Source organism: Phytophthora infestans, genomic scaffold (genome assembly GCF_000142945.1).
Source record: "Phytophthora infestans T30-4 supercont1.2 genomic scaffold, whole genome shotgun sequence".
NCBI classification, from domain to species: Eukaryota; Oomycota; class Peronosporomycetes; order Peronosporales; family Peronosporaceae; genus Phytophthora; species Phytophthora infestans.
The window spans coordinates 4,860,234-4,881,226 of NW_003303757.1; the positions used below are offsets into that span (position 1 = coordinate 4,860,234).

A 20,993-nucleotide genomic window follows, 5' to 3' on the forward strand; every position below is an offset into this window, starting at 1 on the left:
TCGCCCTTGTAGCTCAATGGTAGAGCTCCGGCCTGTCAAGCCAAAGGCCAGTGGTTCGATCCCCGTGCGGGACACCACTTTCGCTGTTACAGCGCATCCCCATTTGGATCATGCTCATCGAGCAAGTTGTTTCAAAACAACTATGCGTCTATCGAGACGCTTGTGCCTGAACCTTGTTCAGCACAACACGAAGCACCTGCTTCCTTCGGGACCATGTCCCTAACACTACGAGGTCTCTCCACCTCCTGCTCCCGCTGCGAGCACCGCTCATACGTACGAGCTGGCTGCTACAGCCACTGGTCAGAGCCTGAGCTCAACTACTGACCTGATCGCTCCCCACTCTAGTGGGAGGCGCCCAGCGCCTGGCGACGCTGTCGCACGCCATGGTGGCGCTTCGGCACATGATGTGCCCGGTCGTAAGCGTCAACGACGTCAGGGCAATCTTGCCGGAGGATAGCCTCAGACTCCCATGAGTTCTGTGCGTGAGGGTAACCCCTCCACTTCACCAAGTACTGGGTACGACCCTGGCGTCTACGCCACGCCTCAAGGCGTTCCACGTGAAAGTGGAGCTCACCATGCTCATCGAGCAGAGCAGGAGGAGGCCTTGCCTCAGCTGGGCTCTCGCGGGGAGAGTCAGCACTTGCCGGAACGGCGTCTGCGTCCATACGACGCCGGCGTCCACGACGCGAACGTTCACGTTCACCGCCCATCGGTCGATCTCGAAGAGGTGATCCACCTTGTGGATAGGTTAGAGCCACCACTGTTGACTCACAACCAGGTCTCGGACCTTGAGCGTCCAGCTGCTCGGCTGAACGTTAAGCTTGCCTTGCTCCTGCATCTCGAGCACTTCGCTCCGCGACCTGTGGTTCTGCCACATGCTGTTGATCAGCCATCTGTGGATCCACCACTTGCTGTCGTTCAGCCTCCCGTGGCTCTACCAGTTTCTGCCCTGCAGCTGTCCGTGGCCCAGCCACCGTTGGTGCCAACGCCTCCGCGCTCACCTGAGCAGGGTCTTGATTTGGCTTAAGCAAGCCAACATAGAAGACCGGATGCGTGCGCATCTTCTTTGGAAGGTTGAGCGTATACGCTAGGCCCTTCCTGGCCACGACCTTAAACGGTCCTATGAACCGAGGTCTTAGCTTCGTTTTGAAGACTGCAGACACTGCATGAGTAGGCAGGTTTTTAGCGTTTAATAAAACTTGGTCTCCGACCTCAAACCTCTCAACATTGCTTCTGCCCTTGGCGTCTGCATGTTCCTTCTGCGTGTCTTGGCTTTCAGCCATAGCGTCGCGTACTTGACGCATTACGCTCAGTCTCAAAGAGACAAAGTCATCGACTTGCTTGCGAACCGCAACAGGGCTGACATCAGCTAGCCGCTCGGCTATCCCTCCCCCATCAAGCCCTGAGCCACTGCGTGGCGGCGTCAGTGGGACGCGAGGGTTAACCAAGCCGTTCACATAGAACGGAGTGTAGCCTGTCGAGGCGTGCACTGCATTATTTAATGCGAACTCAACGAGTGGGAGCATCTGGCTCCAGCGTTTTGGCGCCTCAGCGCATACGCTTCGGAGGGTATCCTCCACAACGCGATTCACGCGTTCGGTTTGACCATCGGTCTGCGGATGGTCCGCTGTGGACATGTCCAAACGAGTGCCGAGCACTCTGAAGAGGGACGTCCAGAACTTCGCGGTGAAGCGGGGGTCTCGATCCGAGACAATTGCCTCAGGCAAGCCATGTTGGCGAAAGACTCGGTCTAAAAACAGCAAAGCTGGACCTTCACCATCAATGGTGTCCGGCACTGCCGCTAAATGAGCCATCTTGCTCAATCGGTCTACAAAGACCACTATACCCGTGTTTCCCGCCTTATCCTTGGGAAGGCCAAACACAAAGTCCATACTCATGGACTGCCAGCATCCCTTGGGGACAGGCAAACTCGCCAATGGCGCTGCCGTGCTCGGCGCGGACTTTGTCCGTTGACACGTCTCACACGTGCGTACATAGGTGCCGACCCACTTATACATCTTGGGCCACCAGTACATCGAGCTCACCGAGCCATAGGTCTTCTCCCGACCTAAGTGCCCGCCCACGGGCGTATCATGAACCTCGTAGAGGATTCGATACTTTAGATCCTCATCATGAGGAACGACTACACGAGGGTTATCCTCAGAGTCGGTGCTGTAGTACAGCAGGCCGCCATCGAGTGAGTATCGATGCAGCCTAGACAATTCCTTGTCAGAGACTTTAAACTCTTCGCTCCCAAGAGCCCGTAGCAGCGCTACGCACATGTCGTCTTGTGCATACGCGCCGCGTATCAAGTCAGGCACTGACGACGTCACTGTCGTGACATGAGCTAGCTCGTACTCCGGCCTGCGCGAGAGCGCATCGGCCACTACATTAAGCCGCCTCGGCTTGTACTTCACCTCGAAGTTATACTCGGCAAAAAAGGAAAGCCATCTTGCCATTCTCTGAGAGAGATGAGGCGACTGTGTCGCAGTGCGTAACGACGCATGATCAGTAAAGATCACAAAAGGCTTAGAGCCTAGCAGGTGTACCCTGAATTTGACTAGAGCATACTTCATTGCAGGTAGCTCTTTGTCATGAACTGGATAGTTCTTCTCTGCAGCTTTGAGCTGGCGAGACTCAAACGCGATCACGCGTTCACGCCCTTCGGCGTCTGCTTGTAGTAAAGCACAACCGATTGCAAAATCGGAGGCGTCACAGACGACGCTAAACGGACTATCCGGGTCCGGTAGCGCAAGGATCGGAGCCTGGAGGAGGCTCTCCTTCACAGCCTCAAAGGCTCCGTCGTGCTCGACGTTCCAGCACCATGGTGCGTCCTTCTTAAGGAGATGTGATAATGGCCGAGCCATCTCCGCGTAGTTCGCGCTGTACTTGTGCAAGTAATTGGCTAAGCCTAGCCACTTGCGTAAGTCTTTTTGGTTCTTGGGAACCGGCCAGTCCACGATGGCCTTGACTTTGGCAGGATCTGCCCGTAAGCCACGCTTCCCAATGAAGCACCCGAGGAAAGGTATCTCCTTCGCGCCAAAGACGCACTTGTCCAAGTTGGCATACAACTTATTAGTGCGCATGCACTCGAGCACCGCTCGCAAGTGGTCAATGTGGTTATCCACGTCTGACTTTCCGTGCTCGGCACGACTATGGACGAATATATCGTCAAAGTACGTTTGAGCGTACGCCCGGTGGGGCCTAAACAGCTGCGTCACAAGACGATTGAACGTTGCTGGTGCGTTTGACAGCCCCTGGGGCATCACCAGCCACTCCCAGAGCATACCGCTCGGAGTACTCACCGCTGTCAGCGGAATGTCGCTCGCTCTCATGAGCAATTGGTAGTAGCCATCGACCAAGTCGAGCGCGCTGTACAGCGTACAGCCTACCATGTTGTTCTGCAGAACATCCTTGCGAGGAATCGGCGTTTGCGCCGGGATAGTGGCCGCATTTAGCTTGTTAAAAGCATGAACAATGCGCCACTTGCCGTTCGGCTTTCTGACACAGAACGTGGGTGTCGAGTGCGGAGACTTACTCTCACGCACCATCCCTGCCTCGTGCTTCGCACGGAAGAATGCGTCATTGACGTCACACTGCTCTCTCGGCAAAGGCCATTGCCTTGTTACGCAGTATTTGGTTCCAGGAACCAGGTCAATCTCATGACACACGCCTCGATCCGGAGGCAGGCCCGTCGGTGGGTCTTTCGAGACAACGTCTTCATACTCCTTCACCACCGGGTAGAAGGGATCCGAAGGATCTTTGAGGATCGCCGATCCACTTCTTGCGCTCAGCGCCTTCTTGGTGTCCTCTAGGACCGCGTCGTCCACGACGGATGAGGAGTTCAACTCCTCCTCAGGTCCCAGCAGGACCACCTCGGCTAGTTCGCCTGTCTTCAAGGCTTCGACAAACTCGGCAATGGACATATCGTCCAGCTCTAGCAGAGCATCTGCAGCGGGCAGAGTGTCAAGGCTGATATCGCCTTCTACCTCCCCCGTCACTCCGTTCACGAGTGTATACAGCTGTTCACAGCAATCACGTGGAGCATCACCGCTCGTCACGTTGGACACATCGTCCGACGTCGAAGACGTCACAGACGCCCTGCGTCTTCTTCTCCTCTCCCTCCGCGACCGAGCCCGGCCGGAAGAGGGCGGTGTGGCGACATCTCTGTCACCACCGCCGGGTGCAGCAGCACCATCACTCCTCGAAGAGGATACAGTGTCTCGCAAGACACACGGCTGAAAGCCAAGAGGTCCTCGACCTTCACACACTGAGCTAGGTGTCACTTCACCTGCATCTCCTGGGCCACGCCCATGATGCCTCGACTCGCAGTCGACCGCGACCCTCGGGTCACGCAGCGGTAGGTCATCGACCAGATTCGTACCACTCAGTGGATTACGCGCCACTCCGCGCTCGTCCTCACCAGGACCCAGCAGTTGGTCATTGACCTGACCTGCACCGCTCAGCGGATAACGTGCCGCACCACGTACGCCCTCAGGGCAAACAGCAACCTCGTTGCTAACAATTTCGGACATACCAATGTCCAGCACTACGGCCGCCTCGGCCTCGTGCTCGCGCCAAAAGCGCTTCTGCTTCCTAGCAGAGGTGGGTTCATGACTCACCAAAGCTCCACTAGGAGCAGGGTGCGACGCACCCAGCGTTTTCGACTTCCAGTCGATCCATGGCTCATGGCGTTCCAGCCATGCCATGCCAAGGATGAGGTCATACCTCGCATCCAGGTCTAAGACCAAACAGCGTTCCACGCTATCGAAGTTCTCAAACTTAACTCCAAGGTCGACAGAGACCTTCGACACAGTTACCAGTGTCCCCGTCGCGAGACGGACAGAGATCGTATCTCTCGTTGGCACTTCCAGTGCTTCAGCATACAGCTGACTCCCTTCTAGGGTGGAGCGACGGGCGTAGTTGCCCGAGGCTCCCGAGTCAATCAAGACTCTCCATGGCTTTACAAAGCCCTTCACGTTTGCTTGAACGACCAGCAAGCCCGGCTTGCACACACTCTTCTCGTAAGAGAGATCAGCTCTCTTCGGGGCTGAGCCCCGTTGCCCTCTACCTCTTCGAGGCACAACAGAGCTCAGTTCTTCCCCAGTAGGCCGCCCCGCGCCTACTGGGAGTTGCCGTTTCCCGGCGATGACCCGGAGGGTTTGGCTCGCCGGAGCCTCGCGCTTCTTGCGCAGGGGGCAATAGGCCCTCAAGTGCTTAGTGCTATTGCACACAAAGCATCGGCGGATGCCGGCGCGCTGCTCCGCAACAAGAAGCTCCGCTTCTTCATCTCCAGCATAGCTGAGGTCCATCGGCTCTGGACCGCTCGAAGAGCTTGCGCTACCAGCGCTCCAACCAGGTCGCGCCGACCTGAAGTTGTGCTCGGCATTCAATGCCACATCCACCGCCTCTTCAAAAGAGTTAGGGTGTACACGGAACACTTCCGCTCGAGCTGCGCTCACACGAAGTCCCTCCATGAACACGGTCACGCTGACCAGTTCCGGAAGAGGGTCCGCCGCCATTCCAGCGATAAGAGTTCTCAACTCTTGGACATAGTCCAATAAATTCTTCTTGCCCTGGCGGGTGGCAAGGAACTTTGACCGGATACGGTACGCCTGATTAGGCGGCGCGAACACGCGCGAAAGCTGTTGCTTCAGCTGATCCCAAGTGGGAAATGCAGCGTCAACAGACGTGCCGCACGTTAGTGCCCATTCGCGAGCGCGACCTCCAAGCCTGGAGATAGCCAGCGCCACGCGCTGATGCTCAGACTGGAGCAGAACCGATCCCATGGCCATCTCGACCTCACGGGTCCAGAGAAGGAGATTCTCTCCATCCGTCCCCTCGAAGGTTTTTACGCTCACCATGAGCGGTTTCAGTCTCATAGACTCTTCACGCGTCATCGACGCCGCCGCCGTTGCGGCGCTCATCTTCTCTTGGACATGCTCCAAGAGCGCGTTCTCGTAGCGGGAGAACGATTCCAGCCTGGCAGTGACCGCCTCTGGACCTTGCGATGCAAGATGAGCCACGCCCTCCGGGCCAAGCAAGGACATAAGCTTAGTAAGCGCGTCCTGCTGCGCCGGGGGCGAATTCGCGAACACGGAGTGTTCCATCCTCGCAGAGGATATAGTCAGCCGACTCAGGAGCGGGATTGACTACAAGTGCTACCACTGCTGTAGCTTTAGCGTCAGAGGAAGACGTTCGACTCAAAGAGTCACTAATACTAAGTTCCTTATCCAAAGGACACTTACAGCCCAAGACCAGGGCTCAAAGTTAACACCTTAACTTTTATGCTTCAAAACCAGAAGTGTTTATTTACTATTATTGCGGCCAAGCCGCCTAAGGGTAAATGTATCTGTTTAACTATCTAGCATAGTTAAACCTAATCAAATGCATAACGTGTGGCTTTCGGCCAACGTACTGAGAGACCTTGTTAACTCTCCAACTTATGTACTGAGAGTTTGTTATCTCTCCGGGTACTTCGTACCCCTGTGTGTTCCACACCATGTAACCCCGTTACACATTTCTTGTATATTATTACCAAAGAAACTTCTTAGCATAGAAATCCGCTGATGGTTCTGGGTAATCAACTTTGTGTCTAAGGTAGTATCGATGACGTCTCTCCTCATCATTATGAATCAAGATGACTAAAAGCCTTCAGAGGCGTTTGATCCCGATATTGGGCGTATCCACGAGCCCCGAAATCAACCTTGCGCAACTTTCCCGTATCAAGACGTACCCATACTCGATACTTCTTGCTCTTCAAAGGTCTTAGCTCCCAGCGCTCAATCCTCATGACTCTATATTAGCCAAACGATCTTTTAATCTATCTATCTCACCCAAAAGATGCTGAATCATCTTCATATTATAAGCCGATATTCGACTGTAATCAACGTTGAGCTGTTGCTTAGCTGGTTCAAGGCTTGGGTCTTCTCCCCCTTCAATATCATCTCTGTAAAAGATCGATATCAAATCAGTAAGATGGGCTGAGACCAAATCCTAAGCTATGAGACCGATTTCTTGTCCAGGCTTGTTTTCCGACTCGATCCAGTCATAAAGCTTGACCTCACAGCTATCGTAGAGCCGCTTCACACGATCAATTGGGCATGATTGAATATTCTTTTTAAGGCGTCGATCCGACGTCATCGCCATGGCTGTACAGGCAATGTATCCTCCGAATATACCCGCTACTGAATATGTGATCGGGCCAAGAGCGGATTCTGTAGCTCCACTATCTGTTCTGAGGCGATACACTGTCGTTCCGCCTGCTCCAAATACAAAACTGTTGCTGCCAGGGACGTGCAGCGGAGCTGAAGGACTTGTAGTACCAAGACCAAGACGACCTGTGGTAGTTAGAATCATCGACGTCGAGTTATTGACCCCAAATCTGAGGTCGTTGTTTGTGATGTTCCCGATCCATGACGCGTTCCCTGTGGTTGATCGATTGCCATTATGGACTTGGATCTGGAATTGAACAGGAGTCGTATTCGACCCGGTTAGAGTCATCATTCGTGTGTAAGAACCATCAAGAAAGTCCAATCCACTACCAGTAATCGAGAAATATTCATTCGTTGCTGTAGAGTTGACCCCAAGCTCTGTCAGCGATCCTACTGTTGTTATAGCTGATTGGTTTCCATACGCTAAAAACCCATTGATAACGCCGGAGCAGCTGATATCCCCACTCGTTGACAGATTATTGAGCGAGAGGGAAGTCGGAATAGATGTTAAAAAGCTTGATAGGTCATAATACGTCGAGCCCTGGCGCAAGTTCGTGCAGGTCAGAGTAGTAGCCGTTACCGAACTTAGGCCTCCGATATTCAAGCTTGAGTCGCATAATAGGAATTTATTTGGCGTTGCGGTACCAAAACTAACTCCGTTTATGTATTCAAGAAGGCCCAAATCGTATATAGTCCCGTTCTGGCGATATTCTCGACAATCGATGTAGCTTGAAGTGCCTGTTATCGATATCGAGCGCGATGACCCACTGAACGATAAATTTCCACCGATCGTAAGACCTGATAAAGAGCCGAGAGACGTTATATTTGGTTGGGATCCGGTTTGTAGCGTTCCAGTAATAGTAGAAGCTCCAAAGCTATAAATTCCGCTGATATTGCCGGACGAATCGAGAATCAAAGTTTTGCTGTACGAAGCAGTTCCCGCTATTACTCCGCTAAGGTAGCCCATCCTGTAATCATCCTTGCTCAAATATAGTGTCTGCGCATAATCGTATGTTAGATAACCACTCGAGTCTAACGAAAGATAGAATGAAGGATTATAAATGGATGATTGAAATGTAGGCTGTGGATATGAGAAACCGGAACTCATTTTGTTTAATCCTATATAGATCAAACGATTTTAGTCATGAGTGCTATTCCTGACTTCGGGGCTTCGATTCCGAAAAAATTCAAGTCTGCTTCGATGGGTGATATCCCCGCATTGGATATGAAAGCTTCGTTTAGAATGGTTGTGCTCGGTCCAAGCTTTTCAGGAAAGAACAATCTTTGTATGTTTATTCTCAAGCATTCTCCTCACGTATTTGCTCATCTAACTATCATTGCTCGTAATCCCCATCAGGAGCTTTATGAGTATCTCCGGGAAAAGTTGGAGGGATTCATCACATTTGCTGACCCAGATAGCCCTCCTAAAGTAGATCAGGTGCGTCATACTCCATTAAGCTCTAACAAACCGGAGCTTGTAATCATCGATGACTATAGCAATGATAAACTACTTCAGAAGAATATCTTCTCTCATTACTATACACGTGGGCGACACTTTAAACTCTCAACCATATTCCTAAGGCACAGCTACTTTGTCACTGATAAGATGATTCGGTTGAATTCAGAGTACGTAGCGATTGTAAAAGCGAATTCGAAGCGTGATTTACAGATGGTTGTAAAGGATTTAGCATCAAAGGCGTTGATGAACGATCAATCGTCTATTACTATAATAAAGCCACGGAGCGCAAAGGACAGATGCTGTTCGTGGATTCAGTCAAAGGTCAAATCAGATACAACTTTGATCGACCGATAGATATTGAGCAATAACTTAAGAATATTTTTTTGAGTGATCCAATATACATATACCATGGCAAGTTTTGTTAAACTCGATTCCACTAACCTCGTTCAAAACAATTATAACAGCACATGGAAATACAGCTTTCCTGGTAGTGCTGCCAATTTTCAGGATGTGGTATGCGCGGTTATCGATTTCGATGTATAACTCTGAATACAACATCGATGCAACTCAGTTCCTGAATAACCCTTCAAAACCGAGGTTCCGACAGCTGGAACCACATCCACTGTATCTGTTATCCTCCCTGATGGACTTTACAGCTATACCGATATTATTAGAAGCATTCAGACGGCCCTCGTAAATGCTGGAGCGTATTTAATTAATCCATCTGGTGAGAACGTTTTCTATATTCAACTAACGGAAAACAGTGTGTATTATGCTGCTCAATTCGATTTTAGCGCTACTCCAACGACACTTCCTACAGCTGGTGGCACTTGGACACGACCAGCAAGTGGGCTTTATTCGTCAGGCGGTACTGGTTTGCCAACAACAACGCGTGTCCCTCGCATCATCATTGATAACGCCTCTTTTGGTAAAGTAGTAGGATTGACTGCTGGTACGTATCCTTCAGCGTCTGCAACGGTTTCAAGTGCTCAGCTGTCAAATACCATTCCTCAGATTCACCCAACCTCGAGCTAAATCGTTCGATGCGACCTGATCAAAAACGAGTATGTTGCCTCTGGTGATATCCTTAGTGTGTTTGACCGTGGTGATGCTCAGGTAGGTCAATTAATCAGCTATAAGCCGAGTCAGTATGCTTGGATGAGCTGTCATAATGGCGCTGAGAACGTCTATTACGATCAGTATCTATAACCAAAACGATCAAAAGGTTAAGCTCCGTGATACTTCTGTCTCGATCATGTTGTTGCTGAGGGAAAAAAAGCATTCAAAATGGTTTTTTTTCTCACAATCCGCAGAATAGGGTGCAACTAATTTAATCGAAAAGAGCCAGCAATCATTGCTTTCTTACGTTTAGCACGGAGTGCAGCCATCTTAGCCTTCATTTCGGGCGAACCTTTAGCTGGTTTCTTAGGGACTCCTACACCATAGCGTCTCTTTACCTCACCTCGAACCGATTTGATCAGGTTCTCATGCTCTGGCTTGGTTGCTTTTGATAGTAGAAACTTCTCGCCTGCATCGACTGCATCAGTTAGAATCCCCTTACGTTTAGCATACCCGAGAGCATTTTTCGCCGCCTTCTTAACATCCGCTACCGAAATACGACCACCTTCTTTCTCTACATCGAGCAAGGCTCGGACGTAGGCAAAGTCTTGAGACTCTACCGGGGTATCGCTGTCAGAGTCGTATACTCCAACTCCTGTCAATGACCTAATAGCCGCCCTTGCGGGGATTCCTGCTTGAGGGGCTCCAAACGCTGTAGCAATAGCAGGCACTGCCGCATCCAGACCCTTACTCAGCAAACCACTATCTTTTACGAATTTGAATGCTGTCGATAACCCTGATTTGATTTTACTCCAAATGGATCCTCCTTGGAGCTTCTTGAAGCCTTTCTTGATCTCATGCTTGGTAATGTCAAGTCTAACCCCACGACCCGCCTTGCGTGCTTTTAGTGCTTTCTCATACGAAGCTGGGTGGAGATGGATAACAGAGCCTGAACCCTTGAGTTGATCAGCTGTAAGACTTAGCTTACCTGTCTTGAGGGCTTTATTCAGCTTGGGAGCTGGAACATCGCTGGAAATCGTCAATTCGCGATACATTATTGCTATATTTCCTGAAACATATTTAATACAGAATTGACAAATTCAGATCTTTGAATCGATTCAATAGATTCATCTTATTTTTTTGTTTGCAATATAGCCATAGCATGCAAAACGGACCACAATAATCGCCATAAGTGCCTTGATATTGTTTGGGATTGTATCGCCTGATGCCATACTTCGTAGGTGCCGCTTCCCCCATTGAATCAAAGAATTCTCCATCATGAACAGCCTGTCAGTGTCCTACATCGAGATTAGGCGATCTAAGTAGAACCAGATATGATCCTTTCTTCGGAAGCGGCTTTGTGATCTCATTTGACTCAAAGATAGCATCGAGATGAACCTTAATACGCTTGGCAAGTTCAATTAGATCATGATCGGATGTAATAGGCTTGACGAGTTCCATAATAATTATTTTTGATAAAATATATTACATGCCATATAGAATCTCAACGATGTCTGAAACACAACTTTCCGACCAATATCTTTACCAGAGCTCGCTCAAGAGTGATCTGGAGATTAAAGTCTCCTCTGGCAAGCACGTGCCTTTCGTTATCGATCTTAACCAGGGCTCATACCAAAACGGTGTTATTACTATCGATGCTACATCCCAGCTTAATGGAAGTGAAGGATTTGCTTCGCTTCGCGATGCCTACATTATGCTACCATACAAGGTATCGATGAAAAACACTCATGCTACTCTTGCTACGGCTGCAGCTAACCGTTTTTGCGTTTCGCTGAAGTGTGGAAACTGGAACGTCATCCATTCGATGTCCTTGGAGCTAAATGGTAAGACTATTGTTTCTATGGCTGACTATAAGCTTTTCTGGAACAATATTCGTGCTCAGACTGGATATAGTCCTCAGTATGTTGAAAAGCATGATGCTGAATCTTTCCTGTATCCGGATGCTGCTCAATCAACCAAGTACAGTGGTTCTTCCAATCCCTCTCCCAATGGAGACGGGTATTCGAATAATATGCCAATTTCAACGACCTTTAACGCCGGGATTATCTCTGCTACGGCTTCGGTAGCAAATGATGCTTTTGCTAAACGCCTTCTTTCAAATCCACCAAACGCTGGCGCTGACTCATCTAATACATGGCCGTCTACGGGTGGCGCATCTGCTACCACTACCATTGCTAATCAGCTTGGACGTGGTGCGTTCGTAGTAGGTGCTGGTACAGCTGGTGCTATTATGGGTACATGAAATTACATGCTCAAAATCAAACTCGTTGATTTACATCCGATCTTCAAAGAGCTTGATCTTATGGCTAACCCTCAAATCCGTCTTCGTTTTCGCGTTAATCAGGGTACTGCTGCTATTGATATTGATAGTTCTACTAGAATGACGTTATCGAGTACTACTCTATCAAGTGGTAATACCTGTCCAGTACTGGTTGCTTCTGCGACTTCTCCAGCCCCTATGTACAGTGTTCTTAGTGGTACTGGATCCATTGCTCTTTCTTGGGGTGCTGTCGTCAATGCGCTTGAGCCTACAATTGATGGTACGTACATGCCTTTCACGACTTCTAGACTGTATGTTCCGTTTGTTTATTTGGAGAACCCTCAGGCTATCATCTCGAATCCAGTAAAAAAGGTCCGCTATAACGACTGTTATGCACAGTGGTTTTACCAGCGCGCAGGTATTGGCAAGCAATCGACTCAGCTTAATGCTTCTTTCGATCTACAGCTATCCGTCTGTCAAGAATGCGAAGTATGTTATCCTTCTCCCCTTTGCCGAGCAAACTGGAAACTTTGCCACTGCTGCTGTTCAGCAATTTCAGAGTCCATTTGATAGCGCTCCTTGGACTCTTCAGCCTGGTTCGCGCATTCGCAACTTCAATGTCCGTATCGGTTCGATTCAGTGCTTTGATATCAGCCATGATTATGACTTCCATCAGTTCACTAATGAGGGCGCTAAAATTGGCTCGATTAATGGTGATCTGACCCCTGAGCTCGTGAATGGACTTCTTGACTATCAGACTTGGTCGCTAACGAACCGTGTCCTGATTGCTGATGTAAGTCGTCTAACCGAACGTGATGTTCCGCAGGCCATTCAGATCCAAGGCACAAACGCTGGTTGCCAGGGAACAAACATGCTTGTATTGGTTGTAAGCGAGCAGGAACTAAGCTATGATCGCCTCACAGGCGAAATTTTAGAATTCTCAACCGCGTAGGTTCTCGATACCATTTCATTGAACAAAAAAAACTTTAATCGCTTAATTAAGTTCCTGGAGTAGCTTAGGACACTTTTCAATAACGAATTCACTCTTTCGAAGCCAATCAATGTAATTAGGGTCCATACGACTGATCTGCTTAAGCGTTTTCCCCTTGAACTTGTCCCAACTCATCATATACGAATTATCATTGCTAAGAAACTCGGAGTGAAGGAAAATCTTGATATTCTCAGTAATATTGAGACTGGGTTGGTTGTGCATCCATCGACAATACCCGGGATCAGAAGCATATACTTCTTCGATCGGTGTGCCCTTGTATTTTCCAAAAGTTAGTTCGTTCGACATGTTATTAGTTATGTGTATTCTATATACATAGGGTCTTAAAATTTTTTTGAGAAAAATATATAATTCTGAAATTCAGACAAAACCTGTTCAGTGGTCGGAAACTACCCTAAGATCGAAAAGACGTTGCTTTCGCTCTCGTCGTCAAAATAGCAGCTGCCTCGAAAGAACGTTCCAGGACTGGTCTCGCTGGTAAATTACGGAAAGTAAAAAAACTGCCGGCGTAATGTTCCATGACCCACTACTTGCAGCTTCATTGGGAGACAACTACGCACTCGCCATTACTCCTAAGGTTGCAATCACCCCCCGCGAACACGATATGAAGGTTTCAGTCACGCGTTCTGCAGAGAGAAACTTTGTGCAGGTGACGTTGGCTTTCAAGGATTTGTGGTATTCTGTACCAGATCCAGCAACTCGAAAGCGAGTATCGATCTCCTCAAGGGTGTGAGCGGGTTCGCACTCCCAGGCACTATCACTGTTCTGATGGGTTCTTCAGGTGCCGGTAAGACCACGCTTATGGATGTTATTGCTGGCAGGACGACGGGTGGACAGACCCGTGGAGACATCCTGCTAAACGGATACCCAGCTACCGATCTTGCTATCCGTCGAGCCACTGGTTATTGCGAGCAGATGGACATCCATTCGGAGGCGTCTACATTCCGTGAGGCACTTACGTTTGGTGCCTTCCTGCGTCAAGGTGCTGAGGTGCCAGATGCCCAGAAATACGACTCCGTGAATGAATGTCTCGAGTTGCTTGACCTCCACCCCATCGCTGACCAGATCATCCGAGGCAGCTCCACAGAGCAGATGAAACGACTGACTATCGGTGTGCAGTTGGCAGCCCAGCCCAGTGTGCTGTTCCTGGACGAGCCGACAAGTGGACTTGATGCTCGCTCCGCCAAGCTCATCATGGACGGTGTACGCAAGGTGGCAGACACGGGAAGAACGATGATCCACCAACCTTCGGCAGTGGTGTTCAGCGTATTCGACAGTTTGTTGCTACTTAAACGTGGCGGTGAGATGGTGTTTTTCGGTGATTTAGGAGAGAAAGCCTCCAGTTTGATTAATTATTTCGAGTCGATCGAAGGTGTGGCAAAGCTGGAGAAAGACTACAACCCAGCGACCTGGATGTTGGAGGTCATCGGTGCTGGTGTGGGCAACGACAGTGGTGATACAACAGACTTTGTGGGGACTTTCAAGGCGAGCGTTCAGGCCCAGTTACTTGCTGCTAACCTCGACCAAGAGGGAATCACTCGTCCGTCAGTATCAGTTCCTCCTTTGGTATTTGATCAAAAACGTGCAGCTGGGAATTTTATCCAAGCGAAGTTCCTTATCAGGCGCTTCTTCGACATGTACTGGAGAACCGCATCGTACAACTTGACGCGTTTTCTCATCTCGATTATGCTCGGACTGGTGTTTGGAATTGCCTACGTGGGTGCGGAATACTCTTCGTACCAGGGAATCAACTCGGGGCTTGGCATGGTGTTCATGACGCAATCGTACATGACGTTCATTGTGTTCAGCAGTGTGGTACCAATCTCGATCCAAGAACGAGCCTCATTTTACCGCGAACGCTCGGCTCAGACGTACAACGCGTTCTGGTACTTCATCGGCGCTACGATAGTCGAGATCCCGTACTGCTTCGTTGAATCACTCTTGTTCATGGTCATCTACTACCCGATGGTTGGCTTCACTGGAGTGGGACATTTCATGGCGTATTGGGTCAACTTGACTGGCCTCGTGATCCTTCAAGCGTATTTTGGACAACTACTCGCGTACTTGTGTCCAAACCTGGAAGTCGCTTCGGTCTTCGTCATCCTCGTCAACTACGTCTGGATCACCTTTACGGGGTTTAATCCACCAGTAGCGTCCATTCCCCGTGGTTATCGATGGCTCTACCATCTTAATCCACACAAGTACACGTTTGCGAGTCTAATTACGATCGTGTTTGGTGACTGCCCGAGTTCTGGTGATGGTAGCCAACTCGGCTGTCAGCAAATGACGGGGGCACCTCCGACACTTGGAAACGAAATTACGGTATCTGACTACTTGGACGAGATCTTCTCGGCTAAACGCAGCGAAATCTGGTCGAACTTTGGCTTTATCATGCTGTGGATCGCATGCCTGCGTGTCGTATCTCTCCTGGCTCTTCGTTTCGTGAACCACCAGAAGTAAAGGCCGTTTTATAAATGCTTGGATAACATGAGCCCTAAAAAAATGAAATACATAATACGTGTGTCTGCAGTGTCTATGAATTTCGTTTGTTTCGTCGGAAAACGATGCAGCACATGTAAAACTGCCGGGGCTTTAAAAATGGACGGCGTCCTAACAGCGGGTGAGTACCTGTATTGTAGCCTGAATTATGATAATTTATAACTGTTTGATAAGAAAACACCATTTAAACTTACCATAATTCAGTAGATACAAACTACAACAAATGTTGCGTCGAACGCGACTGGACATAAGTGGTCGCTGGCGATCGTTCTCTTCGTGCGCCTCCTCCGACTCCCTACTCGCGTACGGCGCCCGCATCTTGCGCTGCCCAGACCCACACGAGAAGGTTTCGCTTACTTCCGAGTGCCAAACCCGCTGGCTGTCCGAGAACCTTCCAATCTACAGCGAGTCTCAATGGGGAGCCCACATCCCTCCGCCGCTCCCTGCTCGCGGTCCCAAGCCCGAACTCTTGCCCCCTAAAAAGATGCCCGGCATGAAGCAATTGCAGACTCAAGCCAGTATCCCCGTTATCATGCTCCACGCATTGGCGCACATCGAATTAGGAGCAATCGACAATTACTGGGACACCATCGTCCGCTTCGACCCGATTAAACACCAGCTGCCTCGCGAGTTCTACGACGATTTCCTGAAGGTCGCAGGTGACGAAGCTCGACATTTCGCTATGGTAGACGACAGACTGAGGGAATTAGGCTCCCACTACGGGGCCCTCCCGGCCACTAGAGCGTTATTGGAACACGCAGCTAATACAGCAGCAGACTTGGTTGCGAGGATTGCGGTAGTGCCGTTAGTGCAAGAAGCAAGGGGACTGGACTCTGGAGATCGGTTAGTTAGTCGGATTAAATCCATGGGGGACAAGAAGTCAGCCAAAGTGGTGGAGCAGATTGTCTTTGAGGAACGGGACCATGTCAGATGTGGCATCAAGTGGTTCCAACATCTCGCCAACGTGCAGAGGAGAGAGGACCACGTCACATATTTCCAGGAGCTGGTACTTCAGTTCTTCCCGGACGGACTACCAGGTCCGTTCGACGTGGAAGCGAGACTTGCTGCCAACATGGGGACGGAGTGGTACCAAGCTCTGGAGAGTAAGGTCGCACACTCGTATCCTTCTCAACCAGGTGTGCATTTAAAGAAGGACAAAGTGTATCACCACAGTCAACACAGTGCCAGTGTCGCAGCCTTCGCTGCTAGCAAGAAGAAGGTGATTCTAGCCGGATCAGTGTGGCCAGAACGCACGAGCTCTGCCGCTGGAGTGCGCAGTGCTGACATTATCAGTGTGCTACAAGAACGAGGATTCCAGGTGCTGTGTGTATCTCCCAGTCGTCTGAATGGGCACACAACACGGCTGGAAGAGGAGCAAGGAGTGCGCTGCATGCAGGCAGACGCAAACACGGACGTGTTCCAGAAGGTACTGTTAGAAACGATGCCCCAGCTCGTGGTGTTTGATCGTTTTATTGCAGAGGAAATGTACGGGTGGCAAGCAAAGAAATACGCACCCGAAGCTCTAAGAGTGCTGGACCTGCAAGATGTTCACTTTATCCGCCGTGCTCGAGAGTTTGCAGTGAAGAAACAAGGTGTGAACTTTGAAGATACGTTGGATGGAGCGCAGCTGAACATTGATCCAGTTGAGAAGCTTGCTATCCGTGAATTGGCATCTATCCACCGCTCCGATCTGACGCTGTACGTGTCGGAATTCGAGCGTGACTTGCTGGTCTCCCGGTTCCAGATATCTGATGTGAGTCTGCATCGATGTGACTTTTTCTATCCAGAGATCGAGACCTCAAAGCTACGACCTTTTCAGGATCGCAAGGATATCGCCTTTATTGGAAGCTTTAAACATGCACCCAATGTCGACGCAGTCGAGTGGACCAAGAAGACGATTCTCCCGTTGTTCCGCAGGATTGGAGGCGATGCGGAGATCCACATCTATGGATCTTACGGCGAGACTAAGCGCTTTACTAAGCTAGAGGACCCCGTACAAGGTTTCTTCATGAAGGGCTTTGCTCCTGATGCGCATGAGATGCTGAGCCAGTATCGACTGAGCATCGCGCCGCTACGGTTTGGTGCAGGTATCAAGGGTAAAATTGCAGACAGTTGGTTCGTCGGGACGCCATGTGTGAGCACGTCGATTGGCGCCGAGGGTATGACATTGGATAGTGTTCCTTGGGGAGGTGTGATTGCCAATGTTCCTCAGGATTTTGCTACCGAGATGCAGCGTCTGTACAGTGATAAACCCAAATGGAGCGCTGCGCAAGGTGCTGGTGTAAATACGTGTTTAACGTCCTACAATCGTTCGAACAACGCTGATAGCTTGATGGAACGCGTTGAGCGCTTGATGCAGGACAAACACGCATTACGACTGGAGAACTGGATGGGGCGCATTTTGTGGTCCGAGAAATTCCGCGCGACTGAGTACATGTCCAAATACATTCGTGGGAAGAGCGAAAGAGTAGACAAGATAGAGAAATAGACAAGTTGTTCCACACTGCGAATTACTGCTGTGGTATTATAGTTCTGGGTCAGAGCGACTCGCTTTCTAAACTCGGGATATAAATTTGCTTTTTCTTGCTAGAGGCTTTCTCCTGACCGAAACGCTTCGTGGCTGGTTATTTCTCATGTTAAGCCTTTTTTTCTTGGCAAACCGTCGTTCCCCGCATATAAGGCATATGTGCTGTAAATGAATACAACACTGCTTGTGTGTTATATTCGTTTAGAAAGCCTATGTGTTGTACAACGATCAAATTGTTTGACTTTGAAGAATGGGTCCTGGAATCTGGCTTGGTTGTTGAGGCTTGACGATCGGGTGGCCTCCTGCTTGCAACTCACATGATGTTGTGATTGGTAGCAGGTCTTTTCTGGTTTTGCTTGTTAATATTATGAATTCTACATGTATTACTGTTTTTTTTATAAGAATCGTTTGCACAAATGCATTACAGTCAGGGGCTAATGGTAACCAAATATCATATGATATTTTTGATAGTAATAGTACTATTTTCGATATTAAATATTAATAGTAACTCATTTTTGCAAAAGCTAACATAATATTTTTATATTAGCTCGGAGAACTGAAAAATATTAGATACTACATGATATTTTATGATATTTTCCCACTTAAGTACGTTTCTTGCCAGCTTACCTCTGTGAACCGAGCGGAGCCAAATAACTTTTTCGATCAGGTTCTAGAAAAGCAGTAGGCTTTAAGACTGACGAGTATTTGCTCTAGTATTTCACTGTGACACAGACAAAGGCGATCGAGATGGAAAACTGCAAACGCTTGCAGCTGTTTAACGTTGATAGAGCGAAATCAAGACATTTGTTCTTGTTCTCTTCCGATCTCCTCGTCGACATCGTGCGTCTAATAAACCTGCTGCCTGTGGCGCTAGATTAATGCGCTCAGCAGTGCCAACACACAACGCCAACCTTGCCGTCACTCACAATTGTCCCGGTACTCACGGTTGATTAGTAATACTTCAGCTAGTCGAGCGTTAACGACATCTGATTAGTTAATGTAGCCCGATTACGCAATCATTGAAAAATATAATATCGTATTAACTAATATTAAGTTGATATTTAATAATATCATATTGTCTCAAAAGAAAATATTAGGTGATATTTTTTATATTAACTGGTCTACAGGTGATATTTTCACAATATTAACTTCACCGATTTTGGAGTTACCATTAACCCCTGATTACAGTACATGTAATCACGTGTATTATACTTAAGTATTATGTATCCATCTACTTTCACTGCGAAATATGATCCGGAGCGAACCAAGCACAGCGTTTTCAGAGGATTTTCAACCGTGTACGGGAATTTGAACACCAGTTTATTGTCCTTGTCAACAGTACTTACCTAAAGCTACGTCGCTCAGCACTCATGGCTGTGTAAATTATAAAATTAGAGAATTAAAGCCAAGTATTAGCAGCACCGACAATTTTGTTGAGAAGGGTGGTTGGTTGGAGCTCTCAAGAATATTCATTGGTTGGTACAGCCTTGTGTTTTAAGTAGGTTTCAGCCACATGTGTTCTAATTAGGTAGGTGGTCAAATTGAGGTTTAAGCTAGATGTCGAGCGAATCCCGTATTTTATTTAGAACACATATGCCTTATATGCAGGGTAAGACGGTAAGACCGGTACTGCAAACACTGGGTTTCGTCGATCAGCGCGGTGTAGATGGCCACGACATGGCCTTTGTCAGCGTAGGCGTTGGATTTATTGTGCTTTGCATGTGAAATGCGATCCATTTAAGCTTTCTAATACAGAGATTGCTGGATAGGTAAAACCGGCTCTAGCAAAACGGACTTGATCTTATTTAGACTTTTTATCTCAAAATGACGGCCCCAGCCACCAGCTAAACTGTCATTCAGGTAACGACCAAGAAAAGTGCCTGTGGTGAAGCGTTTGGACCCCGTCAACGGCGGCCATACTGGGCTGTGTGTAAGTATCAACTAAGAGGAACTGACGATCGTTCTAATGGTATGAATGTGCATGCGCTTGAGTTACGTTAGGCCCCCGTGAACGAGCAGCAGGCCAGGTACGTGCTGTCGTCTCATAAAAGGTTTTCAGTGTGGTCTTTTCGTATCCAAATCTTCATATTGTGTGTATATCTAGGTAAAACCCGGTGGATTAACGTGTAAAACAGCAACGACGTGAGTGATACCGTCTTACGGTATTTGGACATCGCTACTATCAATTTGTTAGCATTTTTGGCGCGTTTGACTGTGGTATTTAGCTACACCTGAAAGAAAATAACTGCTCGAGGTGTCCATCCGAAGTTCAAAGGGATTAGATAGCAGCATGGAGCCGTCGGTAAGCTAGATTTGCCGTGGCCATCAGAAGGCTCTCCGAAGTAGCATCATTTTGACGTGCTTTCAGTCACATAGGCCAACATCTCTGGTTGTACTACCTGAAACTACCTTATTGCGAGCAACGCTGACGGCAAGAAAAGGATGAATAGAACGGAACCCACGCGAGGGTAAAACCAAGAACTTTGATTTCATAGTTGGCGATCGGTTTGGTGTACTTCGCGCCAAAATACTTGGTCTTTTGGAGACACGTCCTTTTCAAAATCTTCGCCTTGACGACGATAACATTTACTTCCGAGCCAGTAAAGGTGCTCCCCAGCATCGGTACGAGGTTATTACAAAAGCCAATTTCGTCGCGCTGTTGTCGCAAAGAGTGAAGCGCGTTTCTCGTAAGGATAAAGAAGCTTGGAATGGAGAAGTTTTCGAAACTTTAAGGGTTGAATTTTGTGTTTACTGTCGCGGTCGCGATAACCGTCCTACTATACATCGAGCTACGGCATCAATAATTCAGCAGGCGACAGTGGCAGTGCAACGCTACCACCAGGAGAATGACATTACTCTAGGCTAGATTACAATGAACCACGTTGCCACTACACATGCTCGACAGCCCAATATAACGCAATTTACACTACCGGACAACACTACGC

General features: G+C 48.8%; 9 protein-coding genes across 9 annotated transcripts; 5 read left to right on the plus strand and 4 right to left on the minus strand.

Moving 5' to 3' along the window:
• Nucleotides 1-6,857: 6,857 nt before the first annotated feature.
• On the minus strand, nt 6,858-7,359 carry PITG_01888 (uncharacterized protein; the record flags this gene model as incomplete). Its single annotated transcript, XM_002908437.1, has 2 exons — nt 6,858-6,919; nt 7,011-7,359. The coding sequence occupies 2 exons, from the start codon at nt 7,357-7,359 to the stop codon at nt 6,858-6,860; spliced, it is 411 nt and encodes a 136-aa protein (XP_002908483.1).
• Nucleotides 7,360-8,358: 999 nt separating this feature from the next.
• PITG_01889 (uncharacterized protein) lies at nt 8,359-9,041 on the plus strand (the record flags this gene model as incomplete). The annotated part of the gene is made up of 2 exons (XM_002908438.1): nt 8,359-8,889; nt 8,970-9,041. The coding sequence occupies 2 exons, from the start codon at nt 8,359-8,361 to the stop codon at nt 9,039-9,041; spliced, it is 603 nt and encodes a 200-aa protein (XP_002908484.1).
• A 40-nt stretch (nt 9,042-9,081) lies between these two features.
• On the plus strand, nt 9,082-9,991 carry PITG_01890 (uncharacterized protein; the record flags this gene model as incomplete). Its single annotated transcript, XM_002908439.1, has 4 exons — nt 9,082-9,210; nt 9,271-9,651; nt 9,739-9,821; nt 9,874-9,991. The coding sequence occupies 4 exons, from the start codon at nt 9,082-9,084 to the stop codon at nt 9,989-9,991; spliced, it is 711 nt and encodes a 236-aa protein (XP_002908485.1).
• A 7-nt stretch (nt 9,992-9,998) lies between these two features.
• PITG_01891 (uncharacterized protein) lies at nt 9,999-10,787 on the minus strand (the record flags this gene model as incomplete). Its single annotated transcript, XM_002908440.1, has 3 exons — nt 9,999-10,034; nt 10,107-10,304; nt 10,353-10,787. 3 exons carry the CDS (start codon nt 10,785-10,787, stop codon nt 9,999-10,001), a joined length of 669 nt encoding a protein of 222 aa, XP_002908486.1.
• Nucleotides 10,788-10,812: 25 nt separating this feature from the next.
• PITG_01892 (uncharacterized protein) lies at nt 10,813-11,193 on the minus strand (the record flags this gene model as incomplete). Its single annotated transcript, XM_002908441.1, has 2 exons — nt 10,813-10,965; nt 11,035-11,193. The coding sequence occupies 2 exons, from the start codon at nt 11,191-11,193 to the stop codon at nt 10,813-10,815; spliced, it is 312 nt and encodes a 103-aa protein (XP_002908487.1).
• Nucleotides 11,194-11,242: 49 nt separating this feature from the next.
• PITG_01893 (uncharacterized protein) lies at nt 11,243-12,965 on the plus strand (the record flags this gene model as incomplete). Its single annotated transcript, XM_002908442.1, has 3 exons — nt 11,243-11,953; nt 12,047-12,484; nt 12,564-12,965. The coding sequence occupies 3 exons, from the start codon at nt 11,243-11,245 to the stop codon at nt 12,963-12,965; spliced, it is 1,551 nt and encodes a 516-aa protein (XP_002908488.1).
• A 42-nt stretch (nt 12,966-13,007) lies between these two features.
• PITG_01894 (uncharacterized protein) lies at nt 13,008-13,310 on the minus strand (the record flags this gene model as incomplete). Its single annotated transcript, XM_002908443.1, has 1 exon — nt 13,008-13,310. The coding sequence occupies one exon, from the start codon at nt 13,308-13,310 to the stop codon at nt 13,008-13,010; it is 303 nt and encodes a 100-aa protein (XP_002908489.1).
• A 480-nt stretch (nt 13,311-13,790) lies between these two features.
• PITG_01895 (ATP-binding Cassette (ABC) Superfamily) lies at nt 13,791-15,482 on the plus strand (the record flags this gene model as incomplete). Its single annotated transcript, XM_002908444.1, has 4 exons — nt 13,791-14,330; nt 14,416-14,459; nt 14,669-15,170; nt 15,225-15,482. The coding sequence occupies 4 exons, from the start codon at nt 13,791-13,793 to the stop codon at nt 15,480-15,482; spliced, it is 1,344 nt and encodes a 447-aa protein (XP_002908490.1).
• A 262-nt stretch (nt 15,483-15,744) lies between these two features.
• Nucleotides 15,745-18,009, plus strand: PITG_01896 (uncharacterized protein; the record flags this gene model as incomplete). The annotated part of the gene is made up of 2 exons (XM_002908445.1): nt 15,745-16,640; nt 16,710-18,009. The coding sequence occupies 2 exons, from the start codon at nt 15,745-15,747 to the stop codon at nt 18,007-18,009; spliced, it is 2,196 nt and encodes a 731-aa protein (XP_002908491.1).
• Between the last annotated feature and the right edge of the window lie 2,984 nt (nt 18,010-20,993).